The following is an 18,675-nucleotide window of genomic DNA, read 5'->3' as shown; positions in this document are numbered from 1 at the left end:
TTCCCTTAAATCGAACTGTGAGAAACATATTTTTTCCCGAGAGTATATTAGAGAGTTTTATTTTTTGTACCAAGAGTACATGCAGTCGATAAAATTATTTTTGTAGCCTTATTTTTAAATTTGTAAGTTACTCTAAAAATACAAATTTGAATTTTTAAATATACATATACATGCAACATAGAAAATGCTTCTGGAAACATCTATTTAAATACTACTTTTAATCAAAATAATAGAATTAAAAGAATTTTTAGCAATAATTATTTCTCTGAAAACAAACAAACTCTTCCAAAATTTGTAATATTTAATATAGAATTTTTTTCAATAAATGTTAATAATTTTTTCACAAAATTAAAAATGTTATAAATTAAAATTCCACTTTTTATAAATTATAAGCCTTAAATTATTCAGCATAATATAATTAACTCGCACAAATTCAGTATCTGGCCTATCCAAGGTAACTGACAAATCAAATTCAATTCTATATTTTAGAAAGAACGAGCCAAAAAATACATCCTACTATTCTCTATTAACGCTTTTATCTTGTAGTCTGGCAAACTTGTTACGAAAATATTTAAAATCCTTTTTGCAAGATGTTGGTAAGTATAAAGATATTTGAATTTGATACTTCATATGTTACATTTTGTGTTTGTTTTTTTTTAAATTTTTATTTAATATTTTTTGTTTAATGTATTTTTTACTTAAGATGTTTTATTTTCCTTACTTAAGATCTTTATTATTGAGTCATAATTTGACAATTAGGTTTTTAAAAAAACATTAAGTTGATAGGTTAAAACTCTTCAGCATTGCCACAAAAATAGAAAAGCAACACTTCAGTTTCAGAAATGATATCACAGCAGTATTTTTTCTTTTTAATTAACTAAAATCAAATAACAAAATTGCATTAAAATCAAGAAAATTAAAATATATCTAAAATTTGAATACCAAAACGTTTTTAGTTTTTCGCCACAGTGTATCAATCGCTTGCAGTCTATCTTTCATGGATGGCAACTCCAATAGAGAAAAAGCACTGACTACCAGATCATATTTAATCTAAAGTTTATAGAAAAAACAAACAAGGTTAGATTAATTGATTTAAACAATCTTAAATTGAAGGACTGTTATTAAAATAAATCTGATTTATGATGAAATGAATTAAAAAAGCTTAATCAGAAAAGTTTTAACAGCAACTATTAACAAATTAATAACAATCTATAAATTTATCAATGCTATCCATTTTGCTGACTCTGGATTAACAGGGGTGATTGTGAGCCCAACTCAAAAATCCGGAAAATTTCTTGAGTAAAATATTAATCAGGCATTTAAAAAAAAAACAAATGTCTTTGATTTAATGTCTTTGATTGTCAAAATTTAAATCATTGATATTTTCATAACATGTAATTCTAAATAAATTATATGCAGAGTAATACAAATTAATAATTATGTATAAGTTTACTTTTATCTCTATTCATATTAATTATTCTACCAGAAAAAATATTTACAAATGAAAAAGATCCCAAGTATTAATTCGAGTTCTAATATTTTTTAAATAAAATATACAAGAAATTTTATACATTATTCGGAGCACAATTTTGTTAATTCAATAAAATTTATTGAATTAACAAAATTTATTTGTTTTATCCATAAACATCAATATGTTAATGATTGAAGAAGAGAAATTATGAGACTGTATTAAACTGTTTTGCAATAGAAAAAGATACCAGCATTACAATACTGTTAAAACTTACTACTGTAGCACAGTTAAAGAAAATTAGAAGACTAAATTTAACATGATGTGAATATTTTACATAGAAGGTATTTAATTTACTTACATTTTCCGAAGCCGGAAGAAATTGCCGATAATTTACAGGTTTTATATGCATTTGATCTGTCTCTTCAACTTAAAATATAGAGAGAAAAAAATGAATAATTAATATAATGCAATGACTGTTAAGGGAATAAAGAAAGAACATTACTTGTTAAAATGGACTGAGACAAATCATTCATGTCTGGTGAAGAATCCACACAAAAATATTCTTTTATTGTATCACCCCATAAACTGTTAGCAGCCCTGAAACATTCCATACCAAATCTCAGTAATAGTTGAACATAACATTACTAATTTGTCCTTTTAACAATACATTGTTACTCATGAATAATTAAAAAGTCATGATTTAGTTATGCATTTGTTAAGTTGTGATGCGACTACTTTAAACGGGTTTCTTTGACTAGTCACACATTTTATCCAAAAATGTAAAAAATAGAACATCATGAGGATGACTCACTGACTACGAAGAGTATACACAGTTCCGTTTGCTGGAGGTCGGCTTAACTCTACATAAATCAGTATTTCAGGCACTTACGATGATTTAAACTCTACTTCAATGGTGGGTACCACAAACAACATAAGTAACATGGTAAATATCAAAAAGCAACTCATAAGCTTCAAATGATAGTGAATGCAATGTAATTGCAAGTACAAACAATGATACTGACAGAACTTACCATTATTGGTAAGCATATTAGTAACAAATAGTGGCTGCGACATTTATATTTAAATTCCATTTGGTTTACATAATGACGATGCCAAAACAATTTAACAAAAATAAACTATTATAATTATCTGTGATTAAAAATGTATACAAATTCTAATCTATAACACGTAAAGATGTGGTATGACGCTGAATTTGACAACTCCACACCCTGGCTAGTCACAAATCTCACCTTCACACAAACAGGTCGAAACAAAATACCTAAATGTAAACAAAACATAGGAACTTTGGCAAGTAACGTCCATTGATGGAAGGAACATTACAAAGTACAAGCTGTTTAACTACTCAACAATACATTTCTGAGTTGTTTATTCCTTTTACATCAGTGCAATTTTAAAATAATACAAGATCGAAACAAGATAATACAAGATCGAAAATTATCCCCTTAAACAAGTATTATAATCCTCTTATGTCAAGATTTACACAGAATTTTTAGAAAAAGAATTTTCAGAGTACAATAATACACTCAGAAATGCAACAGTTAAAAACAACTGAGATTGATATTGGTGAGCGAAAAAAAAATTACATATCTTCGAAAGCCTGAATACCATTTTAAAAATGTATTAATATCAATACAAAAATCAAATATTTCTACATATCAATTTGTATTGTTTATCATCAGTGTATCTACTTATTGATGCACTAACAAATCAAACTCTTAAGTTTAAATAATAATTCAAACTATAGCTTCATAATTAATAAAGAATTCAAACAAAAAACTGGTATCATTAACCAATATCAAGGCAGTTAATGCTATCAATGTCAGAAACAGTAAAACTAAAGAAATTTTAAAGCTTGATTAGATTTAAAAATAAAAAAAACCTATTATATTTAATAATAACAAAATTGAGATGTTTAAAATTATTAGCAGTTTATTTGAAATAATGCATTAATCTCTACTTTTTTCTAAACTTATTTAAAGTTTCGGTATATGTCCCCAAAACATAAAATAGACATAATTGAAAACTCTGAATGCTTAGTTTAGATTTATTTATTTATTTTACTCTCTGCTGCATAAAAATACATCAAAGCGCATTTGATAATATTTGTGATGAATTTAAGATTTAAACTTTATAAAACAGTTAATAATGTTTACAAAAATATAGACTTTTAAGAGGGAAAAAAATGAGGAATTAGAAGCAATCATAGAGATTGGTAAGCAACATGAGCAGGGGCAGAGCCTCCTGGTTTATTAAAAAAAAATATTCAATATTATTTTTCTTAAATTCTTTATCACATACATTTAACTATGTAAACCTACAAAAAAGAGTACAAGGCAATAATTTATAATAATTAATAGTCAAATCATTAATTCCTTGACGAAGAGCTTATTGATATTTTCACAAACTTGCTTTTTTAATTTCACACAGCTAGGAAGTGGGGCTTAGGCCTTGCAGTCACACTCTTTGTGCCTATTTTAAAAACATATTATTGTTTAAAACTCATATTTGTCAAAAAGCACTAAATATGGACATTGGATTGTTCATCAAGCTTTAACTAAGTTAATTTTTGCTAATACAGAAATTTTGCTTCCTCAACAAAGACATCATCAACCTGAACCAATCTGCATTACAAAACAAACTTTTTTGATATTACGAAAATATATAAATTTTAAATTTGAATTCCACAACAAAAAAAAACTATAAATGTTTATAGATATGCATCTGATACTTTGAACTGAAATTTATTTAATAATACAAAAATTTATTTTAATCTATTTTTGCAAATCTAAAACTATTAGAAAATAACTAATGTCTATACAATCTAGTTTTGTTATTAGATTTTTTATCCTACCTATTTGACTTAAAAAATATCTTACGCCAAAAAACAAGTTTACAAGAAATTTATTTTATGAAACCTAAAAACTTATTTTCGAAGTGCATATATATAAGTTTCCATTTAAAACGTCAATTTTTTTTTTTTTTTTTTGCGAGGTAAATCTACATATTTTTATAAAGCAAAAGTAATAGATTAAATTTATTTATGTATGCACCAAGTGCTGCCAACAGAGAGAAATACCCAGGAATTCTAAGCCACTTTAGGAAAAATGCATATATGGATAGATTATATTTCTCTGTAAAGCAAAATTTGTTGGTATGAGAAGTTAGATTTAAACATCATAAAATAAAACATTATAACATTTCCTACACAAAGCTTTTATTTTAAAACCTTTTCTCGATATAGAAATTCAGAATATTACTGTTTTATAATAACAATAGCAATATCATGAAATTTTTTTAAAATTTGCAAAGTCATAAGCCATTTTGGACTAAAATCTAATATTGTTTAATAAAATCTATTTGTTTCAAACAATGTTTTAAATAATTTTAAGCATTTAAGTTCAAAATAATTTTTAATACTTACATTACTGGGTACATTTTATTTTATTCTAAATGAGGATTTAAAGATTTTTTTTTCTGAATATTTTAGATAGAAAATAAGTAAATGCTTACCAAATTGCAGATCCAATACCAGAACCAAAATCAAAGAAAGTTTTTGGGCAAAATGATGGGACTCTATTCTTTAGCTAATCATAAAAAAAAGAGAGGGGAAAAGTCAAATTTTCAGTTCTCTTTATTATTATTATTACACAGCTAGATAAAAAAAGTTAAGACAGAAGAAAACCAAAATAATTTATATGTCATTGTGATTGAAAATAATTGAATCAACTAAAAAGTTTTAAGTTGCCTAAAATATTTTATGCTTTAATTCATTCATAATAAGATTTTTAATTTCAACTGGGTTGCTTTTCCTTTTAGTTTTGGCAGCACTTATGTCTTTTCTGATATTTTCAAGAAATTGGTGAGAAAAAAAAAGTAAAATAAACTTGTACAGAGCAGAATATTATGTGCAAAAAATATATTAATATCTAGATTTTGTGCTAAAAATTTTAATATGCAAAACCAAAGTTGCTTAAAAAAATTTTTGCCGTGGCACAAGTGCCTAAGACAAAAAGATCAAGTTTTCTTCCCAGTGGGAAAATTGGGAATAAATAGGTTTCTTCTAACTCAAATGGGGAAAAAATTAAAAATGAAAAATCAGCTAATAAACAATTTTTTAAACAGTTTATGATTGTAATAGTTTTAATTACTAAGCTATTCAATACATCATTAGTAGAAAAGTAAAAATTAAAAAACAACAGATTGAAAGAAAAATAAATTTAATGGATTTATTAAGAAATTCATATAGTTTCTTTCAATGTTTTATGTAAAGGAAAATAATCGAGATAAGCAGTAAAAATAACTGAATCAAATGTTATAAATACAAATTAATTAATAGATCACATTTTCATCATAATTATCGCCATAAATCAGATATAGCATTCCCAATTACAAATAGCATATTAGTTTTTATATTCAAATACAATTATGTCTTAAGTACTTGAAACAACTTTTATATTGTGTCAAAAAATTTCCTAAATCTTTTTAATAGAGATTTTAATTCTACTACTACAGCCTACCTACTGTACCTACTAAAAGCCTTTATTAGCCAACAATAATTTATAAAGTAAAGCTAAATTTTTTTTAATTATGAATCTTCATACACAAAAATAATACACAAAGTTAATGATTTTACAGAATTTAGGAAATTTGAAAAATTAATTTATCAGAATTGAACAGATTCTACTTTGTTCTTTCTTTCTTCCTCTTCCCCCCCCCCTTTTTTTTTTGAAAATAATATATCTGGATGAATTATTTATATGAATACCATTTATTGAATTAAAGTTTTATTTAATTTAATTTGCATAATCTATGCTTCAATCTAATAATCTATGCCTTAAATATGAACTTAATCGCACTTCCTTTTTAAATATAATTTTCTATGTTTCAAATTAAATTTAAACATGCATTCTTTATGTTTAAATTTCTTCTTCAGGAGCGCAACAGCCCTTTGCAGGCCTTGGCTGCCTCAACAGCACGCCTTCTCCAGCTCCCTCTGTCCATGGCAACTCCCCTCCAGTTCTTAAGTTTTAGGACTTTGAGGTCGTTTTCGGTGTCGTTGAGCCATCGAGTAGGTGGTCTACCTCTAAAGCGGGACCCCTGAGGGTTCTTGAAGGTGGCAATTTTTACAGGGCTATCTTCAGAGCCTCTCCATATATGGCCGAGCCATCTTAGTTGGTTGCTTCGGCTTATCTGCATAATTTGAGGATGTTTATAGAGCCCATAAAGTTCAAAGCTATACCGTGTTCGCCAACATCCCCCCTCTGGTATGGCACCAAAGATAGTTCTAAGTATCTTTCTTTCAAAAGTTTCTATCAGGTGTTGGACGTCAAGGTTTAAAGTCCAGGTTTTGTTTCCGTATAGCAAGACAGGCAGAATGAGTGTCTTTGTTTAAATTTCATCGATCTTAAATTTGTGAATTCAAGTTTTGTTATACATGTTTATATAAGCCTTGTTTCTACAAAAATACTCTCCACCTAATTGGGTTTGGATTGCGGAAAATTTTAGATTTTTGAAAATGGGGCTGCAGATTCACTCAATAAATTCTGCTACAGTTCTGATTGCTAAATAATTGTACAATTAAACCACTCGGGAGCGACCACTCTCTGTTCCACAGTAAAAGGATCATTAATGGAATTTGGTCGTTCTTAAGGATTACCTCTATTGACTTCAAAATGTTATCGAAGGTAAACGATTTTTCACAAACGACTTTCATTTTAGTCAGTGTCATTTCCTTGGTGCGCAAACGCCACTAGTGTTGGTGTCATGAAAACCAGATCCATGAAATCCAGATGCATTAATAAAAATTATCCCTACCGATATAATTATGAATAAAAACAAATTTATCAATTATGTTTCGTGTTTAAGCTTGCATTTAATTTATATCATAAGAATTAGTTAGCTTTAAAAGATGAGAAGAAGTTTGCTTGTTTGAGATGCTTAGTTTTTTTCTAAAATAAATTCATTTTGTAATTCAACTTTCAACTCTAAAAATAAAGTATTGTCTTTAGTGCATTCTGACTGTAAAATCAGGTAGATCTTTTTCAGAGATCGTCAAAAAGAGCTCTTTAAATAAAAACATCAAACAAATATTTTCAATGCATTTTAATCACCTTGCTTGTTTTGTTAATATTTTTGGTTTTCATATTTTTTCTTGTTTCTCCTTATTTTAACTTTTTCGCATTTGGTGCAGAGGTTTGCCCAGTAGCTGGGAGAGGTTCTGATGGTCTCTACTACAGGTTTTCAACACAAAGTCAACAGAAAAATTCCGAGCCTCCCAAAATTCATGGTAAATAGAGAAGATCGCTACATAGAGGTGGTTTTTCCAGGAGGTTTTCAGTTCCTCCCATTTTGTCTAGCTTTTTTCTGCTGTTTCCCAATTTTTAAAAAGAAATCATTTCCTTCTAGACAATCTCTCAACCCTGATCTAAAATATAAGAGATGCACTGCATGCTTTAATGTTGATGCAGTTATATTTAGCAGTTATGAAATTGAAGCTAATACCTGGATTTGTATTGAGTGTACAAATGCTAGAAGTGCAAAAAAAGCATACATTTGATCCCCAAAAATTGGAGGTAATAAAGTTTAATTAACTATATAGATCACTACATAGCTTTTTTATGAACTTTCAAAAAAGTAAAAATAAATTTGAACTAACTTCAGTAAGAACTCTTAATGTTGATGCAAAATTAGGAGCTGCTCTTCCAGCTAAGTAAGCTAATGATTCTGATGCATTGTATCTAAAAAAAGAAAAGAGTACACAACATAGAACTATTTGAATACGCAAAATACATCAAACTAAAATTCAAAACTATATTCCATAGATTATATTCAAAACTCTTTGTACTCATGATTTTTGAAGAAAAAATGGAAAAATTAATATAATATGAAATTAAAAGCTATGTTTTTTTTTTTAAATGTAGATTTCACTTGTTATTACACAAGTTTGTTTTAAAAAACACTTTATAAAACTTATAATTAACTTACTCAATGTGTTTCCATCGTCCAATTTCCACCTGTAACTGCTTTTTTAGCTCCAGTATTCTTTTTTTCCTTACTATTTCAGGAATACTTTCTTCTAGTTCTGCCCAATTTTAAAATACATAATTATTCAAAAGATTTTGCAAGTAAAAGGCTAAGTATTTATGAAACCAGAGCAGATAAAAAATAATTCCTTTAATTTTTTTCTTTCACATGCCAACATTTGAGATACATTTAAGTGAATTGTAATATATTTTCAAATCTAAATAAAAATAATCTTACCAGTGTGCAAGATAATAAGAACATTTTAATTAATCATTACACAAGAAGATAAAATTGATTTGACATCATAAATCCTTTTTATTCCTGCTTACTATATTTTATTTTTTGAGTGACTCCATAAAAAATACACTAAAATTCCCTATAATTTGCCTGATGGCAATAAGATTACTAATTTTGAATCCTAAGAGTGGTTCATATAATGTCCAACTCCTTTAGTAAGAAATTTTTTAGAGGAACATTTGTGCAAAGCTATTTCCTTGATCATAATTACTTATTTTCTTTGATGCTCTGTAAACATACCTGCCAACATTGGAGAAGTAAAATAATAGAGATTTTACTAGCAACATTTTTTAGACAAGTGAAGTTTTGATACAAGAAACGAATGAAATAAAAATAAAAATATGACCACCGAAGCCGACGTCTTCAGGGGGTACCGGCCTCGGTAGCCATTAAAAACAAAACCATTTCTATTTGAGGGAGAAGCAAATGCTTAAAAAATCTCCCTCAGTACCCCGATGGTTTTGTATAGAGGTCCAGGAAAAACAAGATACATTCAAAATAATTAACAAATTAAGAAAAGAAAATCATTCAAAGTCATCAGAAAAACTCACTAAGTCACAGGTCAAGCTTCAACTTCAAAAGCAAGTAGAGGAAAAGAAAACACTAAAAACTGAAAAACCAACGCCCCCTATTATAATGCGCAGAAGAAGTTTAAAATGAAATGGAAAAGGTCAGGAGAAAGAAATACGTAGACAAATTAATAGATTGCTTCACTGGGGCTGCTCAGTTAAGACTAGAATTGCACCCTGTTAAAAGAAAAAATTATATAAAAAAACTAAGAAACCATCAATCATTTTATTAATTAAAAAATTAACATTACAAAAATTAAAAGGAAAATCATTTTTACTCAAATTATTTAAAAAATTATCCACAGCTTCCCGAAAACTTTCAACATTATTGCAAATTTTCTTGATCCTAACTAATTGTGAAAAAACAAGATTTTTGAATATTTTACTACACAAATTAGTTTTAAAGTTGCAGAAAAAAATAACATTAAAATTAAAAGCTTTTCTTTTATCAGCTTGTCGACGTATTTCTTTCTCCTGACCTTTTCCATTTCATTTTAAACTTCTTCTGCGCATTATAATAGGGGGCGTTGGTTTTTCAGTTTTTAGTGTTTTTTTTTCCTCTACTTGCTTTTGAAGTTGATGCTTGACCTGTGACTTAGTGAGTTTTTCTGATGACTTTGAATGATTTTCCTTTCTTAATTTGTTAATTATTTTGAATGTATCTTGTTTTTCCTGGACCTCTATACAAAACCATCGGGGTACTGAGGGAGATTTTTTAAGCATTTGCTTCTCCCTCAAATAGAAATGGTTTTGTTTTTAATGGCTACCGAGGCCGGTACCCCCTGAAGGCGTCGGCTTCGGTGGTCATATTTTTATTTTTATTTCATTCGTTTCTTGTATTGATACTTTTTTCTGAAATTTCTGCTGCTTTTTAGCGTGTTTTTTCATAGAAGTTTTATCCTTTTCGAATTTAATTATTTGTGTTTTCTTTCAGCATTGAAGTTTTGATACATCGTGCATAATCATGAAAGTCAAAAAGAGAAATTCAAATTGGAAATAATATAAGCACTTACATTTAGCGAAGTATGTATATAAATATAATATGTATATAAATCTTAGTCTACAGATTTTTTAAAACCATTATTTATAAGTACTTAAACTATTTTATTTTATAACTGTCGTTGAACAGCCGACCCAATTTTTGGGTTTACGATAACTAATGTTCAACTACATAACCTTGTAATTTAGAACCCAATACAGGAGACAAGAGAATTCCTGTATCAAGTATTGGGAGAAATTTGACTTCGTGGATTACTCAAACTTTTAACACTCAACATACCGCAGTACAGGCAATAGCACCATCCGACGAGGAATAAGAGAAGTATTTTTGCATCAGCGGATATTTTATCCACAAAAAAAAAAAAACAATTCAAATTTCTTCAACAAATACGGAGAAATTTGAGAATATACAGGTAAACAGGAGATAGTCATAAAATACAGGAGTCTTTGTTAAAAAACAGGAGACTTGGCAGGTACTTTCCTACACTTTTCACAAATGGACTTGAAGCATGTTTCAGCCTTCATGCATACTTTTTGTCAGTTGGGAAGTATATGAAACTATTTCCAGGATTCAAAACTAGATTGCAATAGCTAGCACTAAATGTGTCTTTACCTAGCTGCACTCATTAATTAGTATATTTGAGTCACCCCTTTGAGCCATTAAGAATGAGTTCTAGAACTGAAGTATCTAGAACTCACTGTATTGACAATATAATTGTTTATCAATAATAGATTGTTTTTTGTCTGTTTAGAATTAACTTTATTTAGAATTGTATAATTTTTCGATAATTATATTTAATATAATATTTTAATATAATAGTTCTTGCTTTCTCTGTTTTCCTCATTTACTTATTTAGACTCAGCATTTCAATCTCCGTGTTGAACCTATTAACTAATATCATTTTAACTTTTTTAAAACTTAATTTTAATAAACACAAATTTTCAATCATTATGGGGGTAATTTAACTAAACTAAATGAATACCTAGGTGGTCTTATCGAACCACTAAATTTTGATTGCTGGTGTGAATCTTATTAATGATATAATAAACGCCACCACAGATGAACTTACCACTAATTTCTAATGAGGTTTCCTGAATTTTATCTTGAATTTCTTCCTGCTCAACTGGCAGCCTCCTGGATAAAATTTCCTTACATAATTGAGAGGATCTTGTTAAAAAAGCATGTTCATGATTACCTAAAATGCATATAATGAGAACAATATAGTTAGATGAACATCAATAGACCTATTAATAGAACAATAGTATAATTATTATGGCGACACTGTTTTTTATATAGAGGAAAGTTACATGATTGCAGAGTAAAACTAAAGTGATGTTTTTATTTAAAATCTCAAAGAAATAGTATAAAAACTTATTAGTAATTACTAGGTAATTATAATAAAACACACTTTGCATTGGTTAAGAAACTTGAAAATAAAATTTTCTAAATGCATTTATAATTAATAACATTCCTATTTTAAAGAAAACATAACATCTTCTTTTCAATAAATGCAATGGTTGTTTGGCATACATTAGTTTTTATGTAAGCCATAATATATATATATATATATATATATNATATATAAATAAGTGTGTATATATAATAATAATCTGATATTATAGAGCTTAAAATAACTATAAATCATACATTAAAATACAATGGTTAATAAAAACAATGCCACTTTATCCCTATCAGAAATGTTGAATTTATAGAGCTTGCCTCTTCTGCAATGAAAAAATACAGAAAAAGGATAATAAAAATTGCTATAAAATATATTTTACAAAATGTGATTGTTTTTATGTTAAAAAAAAAGAAAAAGAAAGAAAAAAAAAACTTGAAGCAAACAGTGGAGTGGAAATTCACTCCAAAGAATGATTTATTATTATAAAATGACAATGTAATTCTTTTGAAAACATTGACACAAAAATGATAAAATTTCTTGTCTCTCATTACTAATAACTAAGCTCTAAGTAGGGAAGAAGTTAAAAATAAAGTTATCCCTATCAGATATGACAAATTTATACAGCTTACTCCTCAGAAAAAAGTGTTATAAATGAATTTTACAAAATGTGAATTTTTTTTTTTTAATTTAAAATAATCAGTGAAGAGAAAATTTACATCACAAAATGATACTTAAAATGATAATATTAACTTAGTAAAAAATAAAAAAAAACACTAGCGTATATAAAATGACACACAAAATATAAAATCTCTCTTTTCTAGTTGGCAATGGAAAACTGAGAGCAAGTAGAGCATGCATAAAATGTTAAAAGTGAAAAAAAAAAAGTTTAATTGAAAACAAACGTACTGGTTACAAATTTTTTCAGACTCATTCATAAATGCAAAAAACATTAAAATTTAGAGTTATATTTTAATTTTAATGATACTTTATGATTGACACATGACAGAGATTTTTTTTATCAACAGATAATGCCCAGAAATTCATTACACATTTATGCATTTTTTATTTATTTTATTATTATTATTTTATTATTATTATTTTTTTTTTAAAATTTGGTATACAATTTACACACTTTTACCTATTTTATTATAATGCCTTTTTCCTTAGTTTTATAACATTTTATGAGTTTATGTTAGAATAAAGGTCTTAAAGCTATTGTATCTTTTAGCACTGAATTGTGCATGCAGAAATATAGAGTACAAAATTATGTATATATGGAAATTCTATGATTCAGTTGCCCCAAGTGCAATTTTCAAGTATATAAATGCAATCGTGATGCATAAAAATTAAATGTCTGCAAATGAAAAAAATAGTTACATGTTAAATGTTACACAGCACATACAATCTTGCATGTTAATGTAGCATGTTACATAACATAGAAAAAAAATGTTACACAGCACATACAATGTTACATGTTAATGTAGCATGTCACATAACATAGAAAAAAAATGTTACATAGCACAAAATAAAGAAGAAAAAAGAGTATAAAACAATTCTACAACAGCCCAGCGAAAGGCCAAGAAATCTCTATAATTTGAAGACCAACAACATGATTATGGTAATGTTGTCACCATAGCACATGCACAAAAAAGTAAAGCAAGCCCTTGCTGTGAAGCCATCTGAAAGTAACTGCAAAAGCTGTTCCAGGAGTTGCTAAATGCAATAAGTGTGGGGCAACTTATTATTAATTAAGACATTTATTTTTTAAACTTACTGGAAATTAGTCTATAAATAGCATCTAACACAAATGGAGGCAATTTTATTGGTGCCATTTTTCTAACTCCAGGATGTTTACGATGTTTCATATTCCCTAAATCCAATTCCTTTTCAATGTCTGACATTATATTAATTGTATACTTGACTGTAGAATAGGACTTCTAAACAAAAAAGACAGAAAAAATTGTTATAATCACGTTAGTACAGTGGCCTACTGCAAAGAAGAAAACTTAAAAAAAAAAAAAAAAAAAAAGAGTTAAAAATTATCAAATCAGAAACAGGAAAATTATTTGTATAAAATAACAGTGGTAGAAATTTTAATCAGAATTTACACTCGAATTCGGTGTACGAATCTCGTGAATTGTTTAACTCTTATTGTTAAGGATAAGATTCTAAATAGATTAGAAAAATAAAATTCTTTAAGTTTGTTTATTTACAAAAATACTGATAACTGAAACAAAATGAACTTTAACCTAAACTAAAAATAATAAAAGTTCACAAAATTATGAAACAAACTAATAGAAATAAAATATCTCCATGTATATTTTAGATTTGGTTCTGGGCTTATAGAATTGATACATATATTTAGTCAGAGCTGATTCTAGGCAGAAAAAAGGGCAGGGTGAAAAAGTTTAAAAAAAGGGCATTATTATTCTAAAAAGGCAATAATTTCACGTTCTATTAAAAATACGAATTCTTAACACATTCTATTAAAAAACATTGTCAATTAGTAAAGGAATTTTTTTTTCTTACTTAACTAAAAGTAGCAAAGCAATCATTAATGACTTATTTTCATTAATAAATTAACATATATATTGAGTTAATGAGCTAATTAGCTTAGTAATTTATTTAAAATGCATGCATATATTAATAAAATGATAAATGTATGTTTTTAAGTGTCTGCAGTTATGATTAAATAATTAAAATGATTAATAATAATTATGATTTAATGATAATGGAAGTAACTGCAAACTTTCAAAGACAAGTGCAACAGGGGGGTGTGATGGCTATTTTTCCTTCCCCATATAAATCTATGTATTGACAGCAATGACAAACTAAATAAAAAGAGTTCAAAATAACAGTTTAAGAAATCCATTGTAGAGTTCGGGTAAAAATTAAAGAAGGGTTGAGGAAAGAAAGGGCAAAAAGAGTATGGAGTCTATTACATCAGGGCACTAATTTCCTTCAGGGGCAACAGGGTGAATTCTTTAGACTAAAAGGGCAGCAGGGTGCTGCGCCCTGTTAACCCTGCCTAGAATGAGCTCTGTATTTAGTTAAGATCAGGGTTGGCAGGTTTTTGACATGTGACAGTTTTTGACAGTTTAAACCATGGTTTAAACCGTCACGTCAAAAACCTCACTGTCAAAAATGTCGAAAATGTCAAAAACCTATATTCATATGTGAAATTTAATTAATACATAAAATTTATATATTTTTTATAAAGGATAGTGTTTCTAAATATGTTCTAGAAAAAATAAATTTAAAATTTTGAAGAAACACTTATATTTTGAATAGTAACCAAAATCTTGTACTTTTGAAAACTCACATCTTTTGTAATATTATGTATTCATTTTCATGTGTTATTGAAAATCTGCAGTGATATTATTAAGAAATTTATTTATAACCAAATTTAGTGTATAGTATAGATTATACTAAAAATTAGACATTTTTAAAGATAAACATTAGCAGTTTTGTACATTAGACATCTTCTTTTAAAGAAAAATCTTTTTAATATTCTTTTAAATCTTCTTAATAATCTTTTTAACATAAGACAATACAAATTTAAGTGCTTTCTGTTAAATACACAGAGTAGTTAGTGTCGATTTACAGTATATTCAGCCTATTCATTTACTATGCTGAAAATTTAGTTTATCCAAATACTTGTGAATTTCATTTTGCTGAATACTATATAGTTTTGTTGAATATCTAAATATTCAGCTGTTGAATAATTACTTCTTGCTTTCAAGATATGCATTATTTGTATTCTTAATACAAGTGGAGAAAAAAAAATTAAGAGATAAAAATTGTTTTAAAATGATAAGTGTAATAATTATAAATAAATATAATAAACAATATGAATTATATTTATCATTATTCACAAATATAACTACTTTTAAATTCAAATTAACATACTGGATAATAAAGATATTCGGTATAACATTAAAATTTTTTTTCATACACTTGTATCAAGTTTGTATTTATACAACATAACTTGTAAGTTCCTTATAAATATTAGTTATATGTTCCTTATATGTCAAAAATGCATAGTAATAAACTTTTAATTTTCTTAAGTATAAAAAAAAATTTTTTTTTTTTAAATATAAATATTTAAACAATTTTTGTGCAAAATTTTTCTGCACATGCATTTGAATATAAATTTCTGAGATTTTAAATCTGTTATTTTACCTTAATTTTAATTAAAAAATATTTTAAAACCTGCTGATTACCTATAGTATAATTAAATTTCAATATAATGCATGGCAACTGTTGGTAGTTTTGAAGTTTATATATTTTCTTGGCAAACTTCAGTTTTTGACGTTTTTGACGGTTTAAACCAGTATTATACCCTTGTCATGTCAAAAACCACTTTTTGATGTCAAAAACCCAACCCTGGTTAAGATATATCTTAATCATTTTCTTACTCAGCAAAAATTGAAAAAAACCTGGTGGGCTAAGTTACCCAAACAACATAGTTAAATTTGTTCTCTAGATACTTTTTTCTAGATAATTTCAAAATAATTTCATAAACTCATTTATTCAGTCATTTTCATGTGTAGCAAAAACAATTTATTAAAAAACTAGCTTTATAACTAGTTACATTTTCACTATTTTCTTCTATTAAAAAATTTTGAAAGTTTTTAATTCTTGTACTTTGTTGTGTAAGAGATGAAATGCCTCAATGTGTGCTCTATAATTCACTTAATTTTCAATTTTAATATAATTTTTTTAAAAAATAAGTTATATTTTAATTACTAAATTTTCCGTCATTTTAATACTCGGGCTAAAAAATGTTCGAATTCACTACTTTTTGAGCTCATGTTTGCTACTTTTACACGTCTTGATGTGACAACATTAATGAGTATACTGTTGATGATTGTATAAAACTGAGTTTTGACCTTGCCTCAAGCCCAATAAAAAACAGGGGTTCAAATGTCTTTTTTTAAATGACCATAATCAAAATATAACCCTTTTTTTAAATCAATTGTTATTTCTAATCTGACTTTAAACATGTATAACCTTACCTCGAAAATTTAGTGTATAACTTTAATACAAAGAATTTCAAAACTTTTTTAATACAGATTGTTTATTTGGGATTTAATTTTAATCACAGATATGTTGATCCTGAAATCTAATAAAAGTCAAATCTAATAACTATTCAAATAATTACAACGAATGTTATTAGATAAACGGTTTTGTAAGTTGGCTTACTGGACTTTATTTTAACAAGAATAAGAAACTATAACTTAAAAGGTTAAAAAAAATTACTTTATGAACTTCTAGAACAATAAAAGACAACATATATCTCTGAATACAATCTGTTTTTATCCCTAGTCATAGAAGAAAATAATTTAGGATGGTAACTGGACAGGAATGGATGGCTGCCTTAAAGTTAAACTAATTTTTGTAATATAATTACTTACTGAGTGATTAAATTGCAGTGTGAGTTAACTATTTAACTAAAATTTTTCTCTTCTGATGTGAAGTGAAAACTATAATTTAAACAAACAAGTATTTTTCTAGGTAACATCTTAAGAAACCCAATAAAACCCAACGAGTTTGGGGTTTTCGTTTAAAAATACTCTGGTTTGTTTTAAATCCTGAATGCTAGAAAAAATTAATATAGCGAGTGTGATCTTTTAATTACATGCATGTAACCATTAAAGCTTTAGATTACCATTTGAATCAAACGCTCCCTAAACTGAAAATTAAATTTGTTTACAGTCGTATCGAAATAAAACGATAGACATTTAAGACTCTTCATTCTATTCATTGCAACCTCAGACTTCACACTCGAACATAATAGAACCCCATAAAAATTGTTAAGATTTAAACATCATAAATAACTTATATGTTGATTTCTCAGCTAGAGAAGTTTTTCCACACAACAGGCATGCAAAACTACATGCTCTCTTTTGTTTATTTACTTTTCCAAATTTCTATGATAACGATATCGGCTTTCTATTTCTGCCAGTGACAAGTTCCATTTTTTATTTTTAAATGATTACGTATGGCAACACTTCGCATGCTTTCGCCATTAGCTTGTTCCCAGTCACAGGAGAAGGTAGTAGTCAGTTTCTTTCTTGATTTTGAAATAGATTAAAAACTTTTAAATTAGGAAACTATTTGGAACTGAAAACTATATTCAAGAACGCAACGACCTGTAGGGGGCGTTATTTGAGACGAATGACTGCTAGTAGAACAACGCGATCATCAGTTGCACTGAAGTCTTCAGTGTAGCACTCTAACGTTCTTTCTTTATTGTGGCTTATTAAATTAAAAAAAAGAAAATTTTTTGATATTCTTTCTTATGCAAGTAAAAACAAAATGGAATCTCGTTTTTAGGGAAGGAACCTCCAACACACATTGGGAAATATTTGTAAAAAATCTCTTTAATAGTGTTAAAACATAGCGCCTGATAAATCGTTCTACTAAATTTAATGATCTAATATGAAAAGTCTATTTAAATTTTACATTCCATACTTTTATGAATCATATTACTTCCAACAGTAAAATATGCAAAAATGTACTGAAACACATAATGTTATACAATTTAATTTTGCAAAAAAAGTTTTTTGTCAAAAATTTTAACAAAAAGGTATAGACTAAAAAACGTAAAATAAGGAATGCTTAAAAAAGAAAGCTAAATTAAGCTAAAAAAGAAACGATTCTAAAAATTCCTCATATTGCAATAAAAAAACTTTCCTATTGTTTCTTTTTTTTTTTTATTACAAAAATCATAACACTTACTTGCTTTATAAATCCAGAGAATTTCAAATGAAATGTTCTTCGTTTGAAAATTTTATTCTCAAATAATATATGCATAGATTATCCCTTTATTACTTTGAGATGACATACCATACAATAAAATTTTATAATTGTAAGATCTCGATATGAA

At 27.1% G+C, this 18,675-nt stretch overlaps 1 protein-coding gene across 2 annotated transcripts in view; it reads right to left on the bottom strand.

Moving 5' to 3' along the window:
- LOC107446317 (ribosome assembly protein METTL17, mitochondrial) overlaps positions 1–17,732 on the bottom strand; it is a 30,995-nt gene extending 13,263 nt beyond the window's left edge. For both annotated transcript variants that reach the window (XM_016060929.3, XM_043054007.2), the window contains exons 1-9: positions 17,455–17,732; positions 13,558–13,720; positions 11,451–11,576; positions 8,477–8,573; positions 8,148–8,229; positions 5,003–5,076; positions 1,974–2,068; positions 1,830–1,897; positions 943–1,050 (exon numbers count right to left, since the gene is read on the bottom strand). In XM_016060929.3, coding sequence (XP_015916415.1) covers positions 943–1,050; positions 1,830–1,897; positions 1,974–2,068; positions 5,003–5,076; positions 8,148–8,229; positions 8,477–8,573; positions 11,451–11,576; positions 13,558–13,720; positions 17,455–17,550 — 909 coding nt within the window. In that variant the 5' untranslated portion in view covers positions 17,551–17,732. The remainder of the gene's footprint in view (positions 1–942; positions 1,051–1,829; positions 1,898–1,973; positions 2,069–5,002; positions 5,077–8,147; positions 8,230–8,476; positions 8,574–11,450; positions 11,577–13,557; positions 13,721–17,454) is intronic.
- Between the last annotated feature and the right edge of the window lie 943 nt (positions 17,733–18,675).

Source organism: Parasteatoda tepidariorum, chromosome 7 (genome assembly GCF_043381705.1).
Source record: "Parasteatoda tepidariorum isolate YZ-2023 chromosome 7, CAS_Ptep_4.0, whole genome shotgun sequence".
In the NCBI taxonomy this organism is placed as follows: domain Eukaryota; kingdom Metazoa; phylum Arthropoda; class Arachnida; order Araneae; family Theridiidae; genus Parasteatoda; species Parasteatoda tepidariorum.
This window is presented reverse-complemented; position numbering and strand designations above follow the sequence as displayed.